This window comes from Crinia signifera, chromosome 3 (assembly GCF_055691185.1).
Source record: "Crinia signifera chromosome 3, ASM5569118v1, whole genome shotgun sequence".
Lineage (NCBI taxonomy): Eukaryota > Metazoa > Chordata > Amphibia > Anura > Myobatrachidae > Crinia > Crinia signifera.
In genome coordinates this window covers 11,117,353-11,138,755 of record NC_139219.1, presented here as the reverse complement: position 1 = coordinate 11,138,755, position 21,403 = coordinate 11,117,353, and the positions used below count along the sequence as shown (strand labels likewise).

Genomic DNA, 21,403 nt, shown 5'->3' with positions numbered 1-21,403 from the left:
ATCAAGCCCATGTACAGTCCACTTCTGTACTGAAGAGATGAGGGCAGATTGAGAACTAAAAAGGGCCCTGCAAAAATGGGCGGCACCAAATCAAATGTAGGCGGAACCAATAACAATATAGATGGGATTAACACATCTCGACACCTATGTGGACGCCAAAGGTTTCACTATGCTTGGTAGTCTACTGGCCCCCAGACCTTTAAACTGCTGTGAAAAACCACAAACCTCCACATATCAATCAAAACTGCACCTTCCAAACTGAGACGGATCACAGACCCCAAACTTCCATCAAGCAGACAAACAATGAATTACCATAATCCTTCAAATATCAAAAATACCCCACCTCCTCCCCAGTGGAGCCCAGAAACACCCTAACCATTGTTACACCCCACATAAAACCCACTCCTGTCCCTATCACAGATGTTGGGTTGTCTGCTCTGTGAACCGGCAACGGTTGTTTGTGTGGGCTCAGAGCAACCTTAGATGTGAGTGGGCATTCTGAAGGAAGGGTCCGGGCAGCTGACATCCGTTGATGTCAGCTACCTTCCCCTGGCGCCCAAATTACCGGGCGATATCCATGGGATCACCGGTTAGGATGCCTGCAGTAAGAATATCGGCCCCTGCATCCCAAAGGAAGGAATCCAGACAGGGGTCAGGTAAGGATACTAACTATCTCCTTGCCCCCCTCTAATCCTCTCTTCCAGCAACCTAACCCTAACTCTCCCTTCCCGCAGCCTGACACTAACCCTCCACACGACATTGCGCCCTAACCCCTGTACCACAATACCTGAACCTACCCCCCCATGCAACCCAACTAGCCTAACCCTAAGTCCCACCACCAGTGGCATTACCTATTTACCTACAGCTGGAAAATGTGATTCCAAACATAGGGATACAATGGAAAGTCTTTGCTTGCTGCTGTGCAAAACAGACAATGAACCGATGGAAGAAATGTTTACCTTATAATAACTTAACACATAAATGTACACACAAATAATATTACATATAACGTATCATGTAAAATCCAATGTGTTAGGCTTTTCTTTTCCTACATTGATTTTATCCGAATGTTGTCCATCAATTATGAATGACTGTTTGCCATGATGTAATTTGAGATTACTGATGATGTCATCATTACCCCAAGGGTTTTCCTGAAAGACAAGTTATCTCACTACAAATAAGAGTAATCATGAAATGTAGTAAATCTACTCGTCAGTGTTTGTATTCTGATGTGTGTGATGTGTGCGTGTCTGCATGTATAGTATATGTGGCAGAGAATACAGAATAAGCTCCCCCGGGGCACGCACTGTATGACACGTATGATAACGTATTCTCTGTAAAGAATATGTGTGTGCTATATATATAGTATTATTAATAATATATGATATTATAGTGAGGTATATTGTATAATTTATCTCTGTCAGACAAGGTAATGCCATGCTGCTAGTACAGCAGCTTTCATGTCTGTTTCTCAAGTACAAGCCTATAGGAATATCAGATGTGTACAAGTTTGTGGAGGTAATTTAATTTCTGCACATCTGGCCCCATATCCCCGGTTTTAATGAAGCAGAATCGTTCAATGCCGTGTGATTTACAGCGCTGCGCTTTTCGCTTTGTGCTAATAATTAGATCTTGACTACAGAACACAAACAAAGGATGCTATACTTTTATAATTGTGTATTCAACTGAATGTTCTATATTCACAAGTTGTTTATCCTCCTGGATAAGAGTGAAGGAGTAAGAAAAGGTTTCTATTCCTTGGAGATGGATAAAAAAAAGAATTCCTACGCTGTCATTAAACTCAGCTTTCCAGCTAATACCTTTGCAGATGCCCATTGAAGATTCCAATGATTACGGCCTTTCTGTAGGATTTCTTATCTGCCAGTATAGTAAGGCAGGCATGTCCAAACTGCGGCCCTCCAGCTGTTGTGAAACTATACATCCCAGCGTGCCTTGCCATAGTTTTTGCATTCCCTAATAGCAAAACTGTGGCAAGGCATGATGGGACTTGTAGTTTCACAACAGCTGGAGGGCCATAGTTTGGACATGCCTCGTCGGCTTACTCTGCCAGGCAGCTTTACAAGTTTCCATATTTAACATAATGTTTAGTAGGTACCTATTAAAGCATTAATATACAGGACATGGCAGAAAAGAGAAAATCAAAACTTTGGGCCTTATTCAGACTTTTTTGCTATCCAGCCTATATTAAGCAACACTGAATAGGTGACGGCTGATTGAAATAGCGGCCCTCGCCTAATTTAATGCTGCCGTATCCGACAGCATTGAAGGCAATTTCCGACAAAACAGATCCGACTTTAAAACAAATCAGATCTGTTCTGGCGGAAATGGTGGAGGATTGTCGATTTCACAGCCCTTTTTTTTGACAATCCGCATCCGTTTTCCCCAATCCTCCCGACTTTTCGAAACTCGACAGCCGGAACATTGAATTCCGACTGTCGAGTTGCAGTCGAGAGAGGCAATACCGGTCTGGGATTCTGACTGTTGGGATGTTCCGACAGTCAGAATCCTGGATTTTATACCCCCCTTAGAATGTCAGCACTATTGATGGCTTTTGTGTGCAGAGCACTGATTGGACAGCTGGTTCCGCCATCCAATCACTGCTCACAGAATTCAATGAGTTATCAAAAGCATTTAAATGTATTGTAGAATACCTAAACTTCTTGTGTCTCAAATATTGTTGCTAATTCCCAGGACTTTGGTTCCCCGATGTTCAGATCATTGCTGAGTAGAGGGCGTTGTACAAGTTGTGGGAATCTTTAGGTTTGCACTTTAAAACCCGCAATGCTGTTCCTGTAGCTCTTAACAAAGATAGTTAACTGTTTTTATTTAGACGTAATGACTGTAATTAATTTTATCATCACTGCCTGTTTATTCTGTTGCCAAAGACAAGAATTTCCTACAAGGAGCAGATTAGCATTTAAAAGGTCTGGAGATTTGGCACTTGGGCTGGCAGGTGCCACATAAATTTAAATGTTGGCAGGATTTTAGTAAGAGAAACTGCGTTTCAGCTCATTGCTGTTTGCATTTCTTCATTGAAGAAGTGTCATCCAGTCTGACTAAGGTACCTTTATGACTCGGCCTCAGTACTTTAAATCAGTATGTTTGTTGGTGAAAGCCGGGCTAGCTCGGTTCATTTATCACATCGGGAAAAAAGGCCCCTGTGCAGGAACTGACGGAAAGTTTGTTCTGTGACAATTTATGGAACACATTTGGATGCAAGTGCCGTTTATTACCAGTAAAAGTTGCACTTCTGGGTGAATTAAGAAAGCTACAATGTCTCTGCTCATTTCGAAGAGTAGTAAAAAAGGCAGAAAGACAGAAGTAGATAAATAGATTGATAAATAGATTGATAAATAGATAGATAAATAGATAGATAGATAGATAGATAGGTTTTACATTTTCAACTAGGCAAGAATTACGGTACATGGGGATGTGACATAAAATGAGCGATATTGCAATCTGTTACAACAGTGCATCACCCGCACTATAGATAGAGAGAGAGAGAGAGAGAGAGTGAGAGAGAGAGAGAGAGTGAGAGAGAGAGAGATGGCAATTCGTTTTTCAATAAGGACTGCAGCCCTTGCAGGTAAAATCCGCACTGACTGCACTGCTTCACTGTGATTGGCAGTGACCTCCAATTGGAAGCCTAACCTGCCAGTCACCCAAGGCAGTCTCATTGGGAGGTGTTTTCTCCCTCTGAGATGCCTCTATGGACTTCTACAGCTGCAGCCCATAGAATCGGGACCGTATTTTAGCTTCTATGGGCTACTGCCCATAGAAGTTGGGGGACATCACATGCATAGTACCAAGGTAGCTACTGCGGGTACTATGTAAAAACCGGACTCGGACTAAACCCCGGACCGCTGGACCGGACATCAAAATATGCAGTCCGGAGCTTGTGGTGTCCGGCCTGGGGGGTGTCCCATCCGGGGGGTGTCTTGTCTGGGGTTGGGGGGTGTCCCTGTGATAGCTATCATCAGGGACACAGGGAAGGGGAGATTACAGCCTCCCCGTGTGGTCCGGCCCGTCCGGTTTTTGCTACATGCCCAGACCATACAGGGAGGCTTTATTCTAGCCCTCCTCCTCTCCCTGGTGACAGGTGTCACAGGCAGCCCCCCAGACAGGACACCCCCCCGGACAGGACACCCCCCGGACCGGACGCTACAAGCTCCAGACTGAAGATTTTGATGTCCGGGGGTCTTGTCCTGGTCCGGTTTTTACCCATAACCGCTACTGCGCATGCACCGGTTCTACGTGGATAGATAGATAGTTTTTATATACAGTACCATTTACTTTTATCATGTTATCATTTACAATGATATAATCCAGTCTCCTCTGACTGGTTACTAGCATTGTGCCCATTAAATAAGATGCCACCAGGATGCCCCGAGTAGATTTCAAAAATTATTCCAAAGCTCTCTAGAACGACCTTTCAAACTAACGGCTTGACTGCCAGAAGAAGAACGATAATGGGAGATTCTATTTAAAAACACTATGGGATATTATTATATTATTAATGGTATCTCATAAGGTTGAGCTATTATGGATACAGTTAATCAAATATTTAGGCTTGATCAGGATTAGCCGGCTATGTCGTGCCGTAGATATTGTAGATATTTGCACCTACCATTAAAAGAAAAATGTATATATATTGAGATGGGTTAAATGGTGCTGAAAGCTTAGACGGTCTAATGTGTTTGCCAGGGAGATGTAGAAAGCTACAGTATGGTTGTCTTCCCAAGAGTAACACTGGAACCAAATGAGACTTGACAGGTCAGAGTTCCAGTGAGTTTACTGGTGCAGATAAGCAACAATAGGAGATTGTTACTATTTACTTAGACCTTGTAAACGCACAACAGTCAATCAATAGCTTTGATGGGGACAGAGGCAGCAACTCTCGTATTGAGATGTTTATCAAGAACCCGTCAGCTGTGTTCCACTTCTGATTACCGTGTAGCTAGTCTACAGGCAACATCAAAAAGCCGTGCCAACCTCACGGTGACAAGCCGCGCTGACAACAAGTACAATGTTATATAAACCTCAATGCATAATATGCATATTTAAGTGTGCATCCAATTAACTACAATGCTGACTGAGATTAATTTATTATTCATTTTACTCGAATTTATGTTAATGCTTTCATGGCAGACATGAAATCCGACTGATACAGCATATTGGAATGGTGTGTAAAACTCGGGGTAAGTTCAATTACAGCTACCAAAAATGATACGTTGTGCCATGATGTTTTTAGCTGTTGTAAGATATATGAATAAATAATATGTTGCCTGACCTTTATTAATGTAATCTGTAAAATGTAGGGAGTAGTGAAGTTTGCAGATCATTGGAACTTTCATCGAGATGTATCAACATTGAGTTGACCGGTTGCCACAAAAACATCAGATTCTACTTAATTATTCATGGGCAAAATTCACTTGTTTTTTTTCTAGTATATAGAGATATATGGCAAGCTACCAGTAGTGTAACTGCCTTTGTGCAGGGGTCAAATGACAATACAAGGAATCTGCATACGCAGATTTTTACCTATGGGCAGCACCCCCTCCCCCCCCCCCCAGGTAAAATCCGCCATCGGCTTCACTGTGACTGGAAGTGACTTCCTATTGGATATCCGACCTGCCAATCACCCAATGCAGTCCCATTGGGAAGTGTTCCCTCCCTCCAGAAAGCCTCAATGGGCTGCATTCTGAGCATGTGCAGTACTGAGGATGATACCGCGCATGCGCCAGACCCGGAACAGTGATAATGCTTCTATGGACTGGGGGCTGGCATACGCCGGTCCCACAGCTGTGAAAGGGGTCAGGACCAACAGCGGGGACCAGAAGGGACCAGCAGCGGCAGGGACCGGCAGCAGCACCAGCAAAGCGAGAGCGGCATTGAGGCAGCCCCCTTCCTCCACAGAGTTAGGAGCCGCCACTGTTATGAAGAATGTGTATACAGGTATCTGCCCTGATAATATAAATGTAATATTCTCTGCTGCTATATACAGTACTTTACTTGCCTTTTATATAATAAAGAAGTTATCAATTTGTAAATATGATCCTGATCACTTGAATAAAGGTTGAGTATCCCTTATCCGAAGTGCTCAGGACCACGAGCATTCCGTATAAGGGATTTTTACGTTTTTTTGGAATATATATATTTTCTTACATACTTACCTGTCCCCTCGTGGGTCCCCGACTGTCCCCCGGCGTCCACGGCAGGCCTTCAGCTTCATCTCCGGCGTCTCCAGCGGTCCCAGGAGTGCTTTGAGCGAGTGTGTGCGCGCGCCGGTGACGTCAACGGCGCGCCTGGGAACTCGCGCAATGCACTCCTGGGACCGCTGGAGACGCCGGAGATGAAGCTGAAGGCCTGCCGGGGGACGAGGTAAGTATAAAAAAAGGGTTGGGGGGGGGGGGGGGGAGAAAAAAAATGTGAACTATTCCAAAAAAAAACCCACGGTTTTTGGAATAATTCGGATAACGTATATACGGATATGGGATACTCAACCTGTATATACTGTACATATATCTTGAACAAAAGTAGGAGTGGATTCTGTGGTGTAAAATTACTAAGTTTGGAGTTCTAGTCAAAATGGGATGTGGCCCCTAGCAACCAATCAGATTCTACTACTTATTTATTTAGCACCTTCTAGAAGATAATAGAATCTAATTGTTACTATGGGCAACATCTCATCTTCAGTAGAACTCCCCTCTTAGTACAATTACCCCTGGGCGTGCACATTAGAACATTACCCATTCCTTAAGCAGTTATGAAAACACATTAAATGTACAAAAAAAATATGATTACATTAGCAATAAATAAAGGCTCCTTTATAAACCAGATGGTCTCAATGACTACAGATGCTTCTAGTACTGGGGGAGCCACTGGCATTATTTGGTGGACTCTGCAACGTACGTCGCAATGTAGTAATGTACTGTAATGTAGATTGAGCAGCTCTTGTTGAAGCATGCAAATCACCTCCTGTAGATGTATACTCCCCCCACCCACCCCCCTCCCACCGCGGGACACAGGCGGTCCCGGGCCGGACGCGGAAACCGACTCTACAAGGGGTGATAGATAGAAATAGAATATTCTAATGAAGCAGAACCTCTCTGCGTGGCAGGCAGCTGTGAATCAGAAATATGTCACAGTACGTAAATAACGACATCGTTCCTGAATTGGAAGTCACACATTCAAAAAATGGTGGCAAAATAATTGCAACGGTTTGAACATACATTAGAGCGCAGACTAAATAAACAACATAAGTGACACTTATAATACCAGTGCATTGTTGTGTCATGTACCTGTTTATGTCACGGTTAGCACTCGTGAAAGGAAATTAGAGCCTTCCTGGTATCACAAACAAGCAATACATAAAAATAAAAAAAACAACACAACCCAATAACAAATGTATCCAGGGGTATTTCACAATATAGTTCATATAAAAGAAATAAACAAATGTATGTACAATGGAACTAGTCTGGTGCAACTTCTTCTGGAAGAACTGGTTTGATCTGATGGATGAGTCTGAAGGCAATTTGACCCCGCGTGCAGCTGAACGACCGGACCATGGAGCGCTACACAAGTGTTGTTGGATGATTTCAGGGCAATGTGATCTAAAGCAGTCAAAGTGACAGAGGAAATTGCCATGCATAATAGGTGACAGTCGTAACAATAAGGAACACAGCAATCTCAGTTGCAACCTTCCAATTCTGAAGTTGTAAAATACGCTTCTCTTTATTCTAGGAGACTACTTAAGGGAGATGTCAATCTTTGGATCAGGAAGAGTTTACAAACCCTTCTCTCTTTGACAAGTGAGGGCGGAATAACACAGCTCATACTGTAATCCTGCCATCATACATGGGTGTTTGGGAGAATATAGATTAGCTATAGGCAGGGGCATAGCTACCAAAGGTGCGGGGAAAGCAGCTGCTATGGGGCCCAGAGCTGAGAGGGGCCACCTTCCTTGGCACAGTTACATGTGTTATATAGAGGGGTGTAGCTACCAAAGGTGCAGGGAAAGCAGCTGCTATGGGGCCCAGAGCTGAGAGGGGCCACCTTCCCTGGCACAGTTACATGTGTTACAGTATATACAGGGACATAGCCACCATAGGTGCAGGGAGAGCAGCTGCTATGGGGCCCAGAACTGAGAGGGGCCACCTTCCCTGTCACATAGTATGAATCTGGGACACGTTAAGGTCATTATGGGATTTGTGGGTACTATAGTACGTAATGTACACTGGCAGCTATGCATTGTGATATAACTAGGGCACTAATACGGGAATACAATGAACAAATGATGCAGAAAGGTTTATCTTTAGACACATTGGGACAAGACTCCTTCAAACTGTTACTACGGGCCCCACAAAGTTTTAAGTATGGCCCTGGATTTAAGACCCAACAATTGTCTCAGATGAATGAATGCAAATCCAGGGCCACATCAAAAGTACATACTGGTGGTCAATGGGGGATACAATAGGGGAGGCTGTCGTGTGAAGGGTATTTAGTCTTGGAGGATTACAGGTGTGTCCTAATGTGCCTTTACTGTGTATTGTGAAAGCACAATGACAAAGTGAGAAGAGATGTCGCGGGATAATACAATGCATCTTTATGAAGCTATGTTCACAAATCCACTTTCGTTTAACTACTTCCCAAAGGCAGCCATCCACAGTTTTACTTTTAATGACCATCTGTTTAACAATACTTTGCGACTTATGAAGAATGTTTACATCTGGAAAGAATCTACCATTATTCTGTGTGAGAGATGAGAGAATCTTACAGATAATGGGGTAGATGCACGAAGCAGTGATAAGGGAGGAGAAGTGACCCTTGGCAACCAATCAGCTGCTCTGTATAATTTTATATTATGCAAATTATAGATGTTGCTTCAGTGCTGATTGGTTGCCATGGGCCACTCCTCTGGCTCACTTCCCCTCCCTTATCCCTGCTTCTACCCCAATATCACCTGTAGTATCACATAGGAAAAGAGGTCTGAAAATATATTTTCAGTGCAGGTGCTGTTACATCATATTAAAACACAAATACATCAGCTAAATATATTTTCCTAACAAATTGAATCCCCTGGTTCAACAATCCTTCAATAAAAAAAGGCCTTGTCCCACATGTCAGCCGAAGAAAGCTGATGGTTTCTCATTTGCGGCAGAACCTGTAGCATTTTATTTGCCCGGTTAGAGAGAGCATAAATATGTAGGCGGTAAGAAAACACGGCCAAAAAAAAAAAAAGGTCATTTTATACCTCTGACACGAGCACATTATTCTTAATAACAGGATGCATGTCTGTCAAAACAATGATCAATTGAGTTTTGGTTTTAATATTATGTTATGGCGAAACTTCATCGCAAAAAAAAGAATCTAATATCACCTAGGGGACTTGTATACATCTTATCGCCGTGGTATAGCTTTTATATCTGTGGATTTACTCTAGCGAGTTCATGCTGTTTCTTGTTGAAGACTAGAGATCATCGCTCAAAGGGAATACTGTGCGGAACACAAGTACTTTTACCCATTGCTTTCGTTGAGACATGCCAGGACACTGCCAATTATTTTGTTGTAATTGGAAGTATAATTACAAAAGTAATAGCATTGCCAAGAAAGGCATGCTGAATATTTCCTTTGAAGGCATCTTGTGTACGAAAAAAAAAGAAAGATTGTCATAATACATGCATAATAAATAATCTGCTGTCTCTATACATGTTATAACTCAGTGCACACAGCGAGCGTACAGGCTGTTGCTGAATAATGGCAATTAAGAAATCTGAGAGTTGCAGGTGGGTTACGGCAGAAAGCATGGAAGGCAACATTGGCCGAATGATAGACTTGGAAGACTAAGGGTCCGAGACAGACCGGATCACACGGCTGCGAATTTGCACGGTGAACGAGTTATCGATACACTGCGCATGCTTGCAGTACTCATGTGCAAGGCCATCTTGCAATGAAAACCCTGCAATTGATGCAATATGCACGCCCTTCGCAAGGTGATTGACAGGTAGTTGGTGTCTGGGGGTGGAAACCGGGCATTTAGTGGGAGCGCCAAGAAAAATTCTTGAGTGACAGAGAAGATGCTGGGAGTGTCCAGGAAAATGTTAGGTGTGCCTGAGCGGTTTAGGGGAGAGCGTGTGATGTCAGCTCCAGGCCGGATATAGTACAGTAAGTCTCTGGCTACGCCGCGCCTGTGTAAAAATCATTCAATGGAGATTCTAAAACACACCAATTGGTGTGTTGCCCATAACAACCAATCAGATTGAAGCTATCATTTCTCTATTGCATTTTTGAAAATGATAGACATAATCTGATTTCTATAAGCACCTGTCTGTATTAGAGGGTTTATTGCATCTTCCCCTAGCTGCCGGACAGTCGCACATTTTTCCCTGCGCAGTATGTCATAAACAATCTATAAATGTATGTCTACAAAACATCACATAATTATTTAGTATATAATTATAGTAAGGGATTACATTTAATAATGTTTCTAGACTGGCTAAGGCCTAAAATCAACAATCTGACATAAATTATGTATAAAATGAAACAAGCAATTATACCAAGAAGCCCTATGACTGTTAGCACCAACATTCTGTAACTATAACATTAAATATGCATCTATTCTGTTAAAGCACTTATACACATATGGACATCGCTGTCAGTCATGTTTAGCATCAATCTACTCTGTGATATATCTCATTGCTGGACAAGAGGATTGAGTTAGAAACACCATAGAGAATAAATCTCAGTTCCTGACTGTGTTTATCCTTAAAGTGCAAGTAATAACATTACAGACGTTGTCTTTTCACTTTCCCAAGTTGAATATGCAGCATATGAAATCCTAAATAAATCATTTTCATAAAATATATTGAGGAAATTGATTCATATAGTCAACTGAACCAAATGTGACGCTCAGACAGTCAGGATTCCACTGGTCATTAGTTTGACATCGGAATCCTGACTGCCAACGGGGGGGGGGGGGAGTGCTATGAAGCCCCTTGCGGGACCCCCAGGAGGGAGAATAGCCCCTGTATGCCGGGGTCACGACAGTTGGGATTCCGATGTCGGACTAATGACCATCAGAATCCCGACTGTTGGGGCATCATCCAGAACCCACTGAACCTTAAGGGAAAATTTACTATAGCTTCTAAAATTGTAAAGATGTGATGTTGCCCATAGCAACCAATCAGATTCAGTCGATCATTTTCTAGGATGAAATAGAGAAATGATAGACATACTGTAGGATGGTATTCACTTCACCGTTCCTGTCTAAATGTCTCAACAGTTGGAATCCTGGACCATTCTCTCCCAGCTCAACACAACATTGGAATTCAATTTTCCAGCTGTCGAGTGTCGGAAAGTGGGCGTGTTGGCGGAAACGGCCACGGATTGTCGAAAAATGGCCATGAATTCGACAGTCGTGAATTCGACAGATCTGTTGTGACCTGTTTTAAAGTCGGATCTGTTTTGATGGAATCTACCTTAAATGCTGTTGGTAACAGCAGCATTGAATAGGCAGTTGGAGCAATTTCTGTGGCAGAAATAGCGGCCAGGATTAAATACCACCCATGGTATCACAATCTATTTCAAAGCTTTAGTCATTTTACCCTTTATTATCTTAACTATGTTAAATAAGATTAAAATAATAAACTCGAGGCAATTTAGCATTCAAATATGGCTGAAGTCTTTATCAAATCTAGTTAAAGAAGACTTACTGTACAAGGGTAAATGTATGATGAATTACACGTTAAAGAACATTCTATAATCATCAAAGAAAACCTCATTCCATTCATAAAAGCCGTTTCCCATTGATTGATCTCTGCCAGTGCTGCACAGGACGAACCAGAGCATCCTGCGGTGAAACAGTAGTTTAACAATAATTGCAAAACTGTACAAGGCGCCAATCAGACCATGGCCACACCTCCATTATTGAGAACCTCTGACATTGCATGATATCAAGGTTGTTATGTAACTGACCACCTATTTTATATTAACGTTAATAACAGATTCTACATTTAACAGTTCGAAATGAAAGTAAATGCAATCCAATTACAATATGCAATGCAACATGAGATTTTGTACGGTAACTCCATAAGACAATCCTTTTAAATTCATGTCGACAATTTGACCTATCAGCAGTTCGAATGTCTGTATTTTGACCATGTCGGCATAATGAATGTTGCTATTTTGTCCTTGTCGGTAATTTGACTGTTGGTCAATGGGTGTCGGTATTGTGTCTGTCGGGAAATCACACTGAACCCCTCTTCTACTGTAGATTCTACCTGTGCTTTTAAGAAACATGATTATCCTCTGGTAGTGTTTAACCAACGATACTATAGATATATTTGTAGGTTTAAATGAAACACTGGAGAGACCAAAGTGTTAATGGACGATGCATGCTGGGTGAGATAGCCTTACATCTAGCACATAATGATGGCAAGCATTTATACTATTCCCTAGTGATTTTCTTTTCTTTTCAAATAGCAATCAGAATGGATTCTAAAAATGCAATACAGTATCTTCCAAATGCACAATCCTGCAAACTGGGTCAGCACGCATAAATATGCAGAGGTTAACTATAAGCCGCGCTTTGTCACCTTGTAAGCCTTACAAATGACAAGCCATGATAGTGCAAATGAAGCATGGCAAAGAAGGAGAATGAAGAAAAATGAAGCCATGAGTCTCAATAAGGCTTCGGTTTTTTGGTTTTAAATCGAAAATGTCACTGTCCAAGTTCAAAAGTAGAACACAAATACCACCGCAATGGCCACAGTACGATCACACAACCCATTTTGATATTTAAAAAAAATGATACGTGTCTAAAATAAAATACATTTAAAAAAAGATGAGTTACTGTACATTCAGTTACCATAACAACAGAACATGAGCAAAGGTGTTTTTATAGAAAGGCCCACTGACCACCGGTCATTTCCCAAAAACAAACAGAAAAAATTGGACTAGTGGACTAATATATGTATGGACTCGATATACATTTACACTAGTGATGCTTTCCACATTGGGCCTAATTCAGACCTGCTAATTTGAAACGGCTGGCGTTCAGTTAAACGCAGGCTGGGGCAAACGCAGGATTTTCAGAAGGGGGTTTCCAGAGGGGCGGGGCAAAGCACGGAGATTGACACTTAGGTGTCCCAGTATATGCCGGGTCAGTTAAAGTATTATAGATAGACCAAATGTATATAAATAATAATAAAATATATAAAAATATATATATGTATACATATACATACACACACACAACACATATATATATATATACATACATATATATATACATACAGGCGCGTCAACCGCAGTGTAGACCCCTGGGCATAGCAATGTATTGGGGCCCCTACCGATCCTCCAGTGGTAGGGGTGGGGGAGGCTTTGATGTCCCACGAGTGGTAGGGGGTATTATATCAACCGCTCAGCATGTAGGGCCTGGATCAGTAATTTCCACTAATTACCCCTTTACTGCACAGATGGTGGGAGATGGGGTGGGAGAAGGGGGCATTGGGCTGAATGAAGGGGCCCTGATACATAACTTCCAGGGTGGTAAAGGATGTTTAATATGCAGAGGAGGGGTGTATAGTGGAGTGGGCTCATTATTCATAATTTTCTGGTGGGAGGACAGCTTGCTTGACTGCAGATATCTCCAGTTCCCGGAAATAGATTTCTTAGATTTTAATGGAATTAAAAACTAGAGAATCCCACCTACCAAATGGTATTGGGGACTAGGGGATCAGAGTTCAGGAGACAGAGCAATCTGCCAATGAGTATAGAAAACTACATACCAGGTGTGTGGTGCTGCAGCAGTAACCAGCTGCAGGAAGGCTGATATCTCTGGTTCTGGGAAAAGTAGAGACAAGCTAATAGTGTCCATCAAAGGGGGATCGTCCAAGATTTTGGAATATACCATCAGAAAAACTCTAAGTCAGACAGAAAGTGAAATATATGACTGGGAAGAGCAGTTAACAGGCTTGGATGGGTACCACTATTTGAAGTCCGATATCTCCGGTTCCCAAGGGCCGGTTTTTAAAATGATTGTATCCATGGAAAGAGGGGACCCTCAGCTTTCAGCCCTGAGACTCCTGGTGGGGGGGGGGTTTCTGGGTACTCAGAACACCCCCCCCCCCTGCGTGCACCACTGGCTGCCACGCTACAGTGAAATCTCACCTTGTGAATAAATGAGTATGCCGTAAGAATGAATGAGTACAACTTGCAATGGCTTTGCAAAAATGTCCAAATCCATTCATAAGCCACTGGTCACCACTGTTCGCAGACCCTAAGCAGGTCTGGACTTACTCAGTGGCTGCGATGACATCAACCTGATCGAGGTAGGAGCTGATGTCACACATCCTCCCCTAAAACGTTTTGGCACAGCTGCATTATTCAACACTCTCACTAAAAGGCGGGTTACCACCCCCAAACACCAGATTCATGCCAATCACCTAGCAAAGAAAAAAGTATCAGGATATTATCGATGGACAGTGTTGTGCATGCGCATTGTGGCCAAGACGCATGTGCAGTCTATCGCCAATTGTCCGCTGTGCAGATATGCACAACAGCAATCAGATCTGAATCAAACCTATTGATTACATTGATCGAATTTAAAAAAAATGTGGATGTCAACTACCCAAGTTATGATAACAAAATCCCAGCCCATCATTCACATGGCCGCCATCACCAAATAAATGATTACAGTGGAGGAGTTTGTGAATCAGAAAGCTAATTAATCAGTAAAAGAAAAGGTTTTATGGCAAAGAGTTATGAGGGCTACTTACTAACATGCTCAGGTCAGGAATACAGAGCAGAGATTTAAACAAGCCACCAGCTAAAGCCAACGCACCAGCATGAAAACCTTTGTCTGATGTCTGACCTTTACAGACAAAACTAGGTCTGAGAAACGCCAATGACAACCAAATGTCAATGCCAGTTGCAACTTTCATCCCAAAATACCGCTCTGATATTTTTCCTTTCTGTACGCTTTAAAAGGATGCGAAGAATTTTGCTTACAGTTGGTCAGATTAAATTAGTTGTTATATACAGTAAATGACTGGTTCCTCCTGACAGGTCTTACATGATGATGCTTTCCCAAAATAATTAACCAAAAGTCAAAAATCTGCAAAAGTGTACCGGCAGTTAAAATATTTTAAGCCTATTCTTATACATATTGGCAATAATGTTCCTATAATAGATATCACTGTCCCTATGATATTAACAGATCCTTAGATATGTGTTTTTAATTTGATTAAGTGACTTCGAATTCTTATCAGTATAAGGGACACACCACAGTGTAAGCCACTCAATATTGTGGATTCTTGAGAGAACCGACTTCACTTAATTTGTCTTAAATGATGTTGTGTTGCAGTAACGATGACATAAACCTCTTCTTGATATTTAAAATGTAAACGTAAAGCCGTTTTGTGCTGTTACCACACCATTAGTCGGCTTTTCTTTGGATTGCAATGGGCTCTCCAGGCAATTGCCTCTTCAATTGAATTACTGTGCATGTGATAAGCAGGAGAGCAATGGGTGACTTACAGTATGATATCACATCACAGGTGTTGATGGCAGGGAGAGACCATGTGCTGGCAAAGGGGATAAACCTGATTCACAAACCTCTCTATTTCAAGACAGGACTTCATAATACAGTACTGTAAGTCTACAATATAGTTATGGGAGCTTTAACCAGTTCAGGACCATGGGATCTCCAGGCTAGTTCACATACCTCAATTTAAAGGGGCATATACCTATTCCCATTTCTTAGTTTCTACAAGCACATTTAATATTGCTTATTTCAGGACTTCTGTGTAACACACACACACACACACACACACATGCAGTATACATATGTGTGTGTGTGTGTGTGTGTGTGTGTGTGTGTGTGTGTGTGTGTGTGTGTGTGTGTGGACATGTGTGTAACTAAGATAAAGGAAACATCCCAATTCCATATATTTCCCTGTAACTCACTTTACATACAGTAACAGTAGCTATTAACTACATTTTTTTGAATAACCCAGATTCCTTGTTTACAAGAATTTCCAAAATGTGGGATTACTACAATTATGGGGATAAAGGTTATATATTTTATTTGTACATGTTCCACATTATGCTATACCCCAAATACCATATAATTATGTTCACGCACTCTTTATATAGGAAGAACAAGTCGTTTTTTGGAAAAAAATTTTTTTGGGGGGGGAGGGGGTAAGATAAATAACGGTGGCCAACATACTTTGGATGCGCTTTTGGCGACCTTTATTTTGGATAGGGTGCACACTCTACCATGCAGAATGCACAAGTGTCACACACAATGCCTGCCATGTTTTATACTAGGATGGGAAAGAGGTTAGGAAAGGAAAATAAAAGAAGGAATGTTTTTCTTCTATTTATTGGAAGCTGTGTTATCGGTAGCTTACGTATTACTCTGTACATAAAAGACATAGAAGCAGGGGTGAGCCAGTGAGGACCACCCCTACAATGTTATTCCCCACCACCACCTCTTCTAGGATCATGATGACATCACTGTGAAGTGTTTTTTTTTTTGCACTTATGCATTCTGCACTCTGTATTCACTTGAAACAATGTGTTCTTGTGATCTTAGGGGCAGAAGCCAAATAGATTTTTCTTTTGTAGCTGCAGGAGACTTTTGGATTATCATTGACATACGGAGTCCAATAATGCCAGTGTGCGCAGGAGCCATTGCAGGCCATCAGAAATGTTCATTTGGCTGGACAATTAGAGCCTCTAGCTCACCAGTAGTAAATGCTTTAGTTGCAAAAAGAGATACAGAATCGATATAGATAGATAGATAGATAGATAGATAGATAGATAGATAGATAGATAGATAGATAGATAGATATGAAAACTATAGTTAAATCTTGGACATATTAATAACAACATTTGCTTCAAAATGCAAATATATTAAAATAGCATAATTTGCACATATAATAAAATAAAAATAATTCAAAGTAAACCTAAATTAACTAGTGATATTTTTTTGTTAGCACAGATGTTCCTAGAAACAATTCTAAGTACCACGGACTCCTGAGATCACGTTTTTTTCCTGCACAGAATATAAATCTGCTTTTCCAGTATATCTTCCCTGGGGAACCCGCATCAAGCTTCATATGAAAGTAAAATTGCTAAATCGTGATTCAGTAATCTTACACCAGCATTGATAATAGGTGGACATCTTGGTTTCCTTATATTACCCTTGTCGCAGGCCCTAGGTGTACTGTAACTCCAAGTTCTTAAAATCTAATACTAAAGATAACACACATAAATGGTTCTTTAAATTCAGCAGGTATTAGACAGGTCTGGATGCAGTTATAGCTATAGGCACTTTCTATAGATGTCAGGATCTCAGGATAATCTGTTTTCCTTATTGCCATTTTTTTCCTTATGATCTCCCCAGCCTTCCGTCCACTTTGGTAAAGCTCAGGAAGTAATCATCAAATGGGGGGTTAAGGTAATTATGTGCCTGAGTGTAGGTGAGTGAACAGAGACAAGCCAGGTGAAATATCTGTGACAGGAGCACAGTCCAGAATAAATTATATCCCACTGGGACAAAGGTTCTACACAAACCTCAAATATACTAGAAGGGAAGCTAATAGTGGACTCTGCATACTGGCACCAGTAGAAGATAATGTGCCATTTAGATTATGTGTGAATATATCTCATCTGTGCTTGGCTTGCAATGCAGAAATTAATGAAGATGTTAAACAATAAAAAAAATCCAAATAACAGCAATTGGAGGGACTGCAACACAAATAACAAATGTTACACTGTAATTTGCATGACTATACACATTGCCCACAGTATCTACAGAGGACACTGGACACAAGCCATGAGAGTTCAACTATCCAGAGACTGAAAACAGCAATTGATTAGAGCTGGATGACACACACACACACACACACACACACACACACAGAAACAAACTCACAGACAGTTCCCATGTGTTTGTCATACTGTACAGTGTATCACAAGGGTCTATACACATTCACAATGCAATATGCCAGTGGTTCAGCTGATATCACATAGAACAATGCTCTCTCTCCCTCTCTACAGTCATGTGCATGAACCAGCACAGACTGAAAATACTGTATGCACAATAATATTAAACCAGGACATTATACACCCACTTAGGGTACATCGCATACATGCAGTATTCAATGTAAAGTGTAATCCAATCTCTAACAAGAATACTGGTAAATGAGGAACACAGAGGGCACCGATCACAAACCATGAGCGTTCAACTATCCAGGGACTGAAAACAACAGTTGATTAAGGTATGATGACACACACTCTCTCTCACACACAAACACACACACACACACACACACAGACGGTTCCCATGTGTGTGTGTGTCATACTGTACAGTACATCACAACGATCTATACACATTCACAATGCAATTTTCCTGTGGTTCAGCTCTGTATTGCATAGTACTGTAGAATGCTCTCTCTCTTTTTTTCTCTCTCTTTCTCTCTCTCCCCCTTTCTGTGCATGAACCAGAATAGACTGCAAATACTGTACTGTATGCACAATCATATTAAACCAGGACATTATCCACCCACTTAGGGCACATCAAACACATGCAATATTCAATGCTAAGTGCTAAACCAAGAGATGTGCTCTAACTGGAATCATGGCCACAATAGTAGAAGCTGTCTGCCCGCAGCATATTCACATGAAGATCATATTGAGAGACGAGCACTGCTGGCACGGATTAACCTCTTCCATGCCAGGGGGAGGCATCAGTAGGGGGCAGGGGGAGGCATCGGGATTCATGCATCTATGTCATTAGAAGGCAGCATTAGATATATGCATTTACAGGGCATTATTTGTTCCTTCTAACCAGCAAATTAAAAACAGACATGGGGAGGTGAAAATAGAAACCCACCGTTTCCACCCCTTAGGGACGCAGGTGACCTGTAGATCGCGATAGGCGCCGATACATGCTTCCCTCCATGGAAATGGTGAATGTGGTGAGATCCCAGATTCGATGCCCCCCAGGTCACCCCGAAGACCCCACTGAGGGTAAGAGGCAGTATCCACATGGCCAAGCGGAGGCCGGCGCTCCCGGGACCCGGGTCAGCGCTGGAGTTCCAACGCACCCTCTCCTGCTGCTGCTGCTGCTGCTGCTGCTGCATGGAGCAGTCAGGCAGAGCGCAGCCTCCCGGACGCAGCTCTGCACAAACTTTTCCCCAACACTACTCCACAAGCGTTGACAATCACAGCGCCATCCCCCAGTCTCCTCTCTCCTCTTGCGCCTGGGAAATACGACTTTCTCCCCTTCCTCCGTCTACTCCATCCTTAGCCCTGGTTTTCTGGTCCAATGAAACCAATCCCCAGCCAAACGCATAGTCACTTGGAACGCACAATCTGTGTGTGTGTGTGTGTGTGTGTGTGTGTGTGTGTGTGTGTGTGTGTATGTCTTCACTTGATCCTCTTCAAATCAGAAGAGGTGACAAGTTGAGGGAGCAGCTTTCAATTAACGATCCATAGTTTGCAAAACTACCAGCATAAAAGGGATTTTCTCTAGATGAATCGCATCCATATTAATCCACAGGATATCCAGGTAGAATACTGAAGAGGAAAAAAAAAAAGATGCCACTTCCTAGAGCTTTGCTGAGGAATAAGAATTGATGTGCTCTCCTAGATTCCTGCATTTAGTGTATGGACTCACAGAGCAGTCTTAACCACAGCAACTCAATAATCAGCCTTCCCCTCCAGCCATCTGAGTGCTCTGACTATTAACAGTAATACCAGAGGATGTTTCCAGAGAATAGTGCACCCTTATGAAAGAATCAAGGAGAAGAATATGCTTCCGATCTGAAGCCTATGCAAATCTGCAGTCTCCAAACAGCAAATCACTGAAGCTTGGATGCAATGCAGAGGAAGAGCCTATGTGAAAGAGGGAGGCAGAATACTGGTGTGAAAAAAAAACCCTTTCTGATTCCCTTTGCTATTATTATACACCTAGAACACCAAAGCATGCGCTGCTCAGTTCGCAGAAATGTTCAAAAGAAACACCAACTCTTATCTTCGCCGTTTGCGCTAGGCACTGGTGCAGATATCCCCAGCATTTCCCCTTTCATGCTATACATCAAATATTCCAACATCTTGGGGGGAAAAAAAAAGAAGAAAACTTATACACATCGACTTAACCCTTTGCGTGCCAAAGGGGTGCCCCGACCTCTCTCAGAATTAATCAATGGGCTATTGCGCCGCCTTGCGCTCTCCGTGCTCTATGTCAGGAATGCTGTAACATATATCGGGGAGTGAGGGGGTTTTCCCCATAAAGCTGAATCTCTCTTTCTCTCTGATCTCTCTTTTTTCTCTCTCTCCCCCCCCTCTCTCTCTCTATCCCTCCCTCCCTTCACCCCTCTTTTTCTCTCTCTCTCTCTCTCTCTCTCTCTCTCTCTCTCTCTCTCTCTCTCTCTCTCTCTCTCTCTCTCTCTCTCTCTCTCTCTCTCTCTCTCTTACACACCCCCCACTCTCTCTCACACCTTCACTCCCTCTCATCCTCTCTCTCTCTCTCTCTCTCTCTCTCTCTCTCTCTCTCTCTCTCTCTCTCTCTCTCTCTCTATCTCTATCTCCCACAATAAAATGCAATCCAATGTATTGTCTCTTTTTATATAACAGAGGAATATAACTAGCAGTAACCTGGTGGTGCTGATGAACTACTACTGCACTATATGGATACGAGTGATTTACATTTCTAGCGAGTTACTCTCTGTCGCGGTGGTGCTGATCCCCAGCAGGGAATAGTCAACTCGCTAACGAGCCACTGTCCACCGTGGCGGTGCTGAACCTTTATACAGAAAATACTATTTTCTAGCGAGTCGCTGTCCAGTGCGGTGGTTCTGATCAGCAGTAGGCAACAGTAAAAGAGCTTCCTTGTCGCTGTCCACAGCAGTGGTGCTGAACACCAGTAGGGAACCGTACACTCGCTACCCAGTCGCTGTCCACCGCGGTGGTGCTGAACACCAGTAGAGAACCGTACACTGGCTAAGGAGTCGCTGTCCACAGCGGCGGTGCTGAACCTGTATACAGAAGAGCCTCATTTCTAGCGAGTCGCTGTCCAGTGCGCTGGTGCTGATCAACAGTAGGCAATAGCACAAGCGCTAACTAGTTGCTGTCCACCGCGTGGTGCTGAACACCAGTAGGGAACAGAGTGACTGCTAATTTTGGAGATGAACTGGTTAAAGCCGAGAGCTCTTACGTCCCTCTGCTTTCCAGCAGCTCACAGAGCTGCACTGTAGGGCTGATCGCTTCCAATTCTTTTTTTTTTTCTTCTCTTTAACAGAGATTGATCGACAAAGTCTACCTTTTACCAGAAAGACTAATCATATAATTATACATGGAGTGCAATAGA

The 21,403-nt window shown here is 42.4% G+C and overlaps 1 protein-coding gene across 25 annotated transcripts in view; it reads right to left on the bottom strand.

Moving 5' to 3' along the window:
• Positions 1-21,403, bottom strand: part of NRXN1 (neurexin 1) — a 1,139,759-nt gene that overhangs the window by 352,748 nt on the left and 765,608 nt on the right. Inside the window, exon 1 of one of the 25 annotated variants that reach the window (XM_083175258.1) lies at positions 18,926-19,936. The exons of 21 other annotated variants lie outside the window; for them this stretch is intronic. In XM_083175258.1, the coding sequence (XP_083031384.1) occupies positions 18,926-19,175 (250 nt within the window). In that variant the 5' untranslated portion in view covers positions 19,176-19,936. Of the gene's footprint in view, positions 1-18,925; positions 19,937-21,403 lie in introns of those variants that run through there. 3 more of the 25 variants (XM_083175257.1, XM_083175256.1, XM_083175255.1) reach the window with 3 other exon arrangements.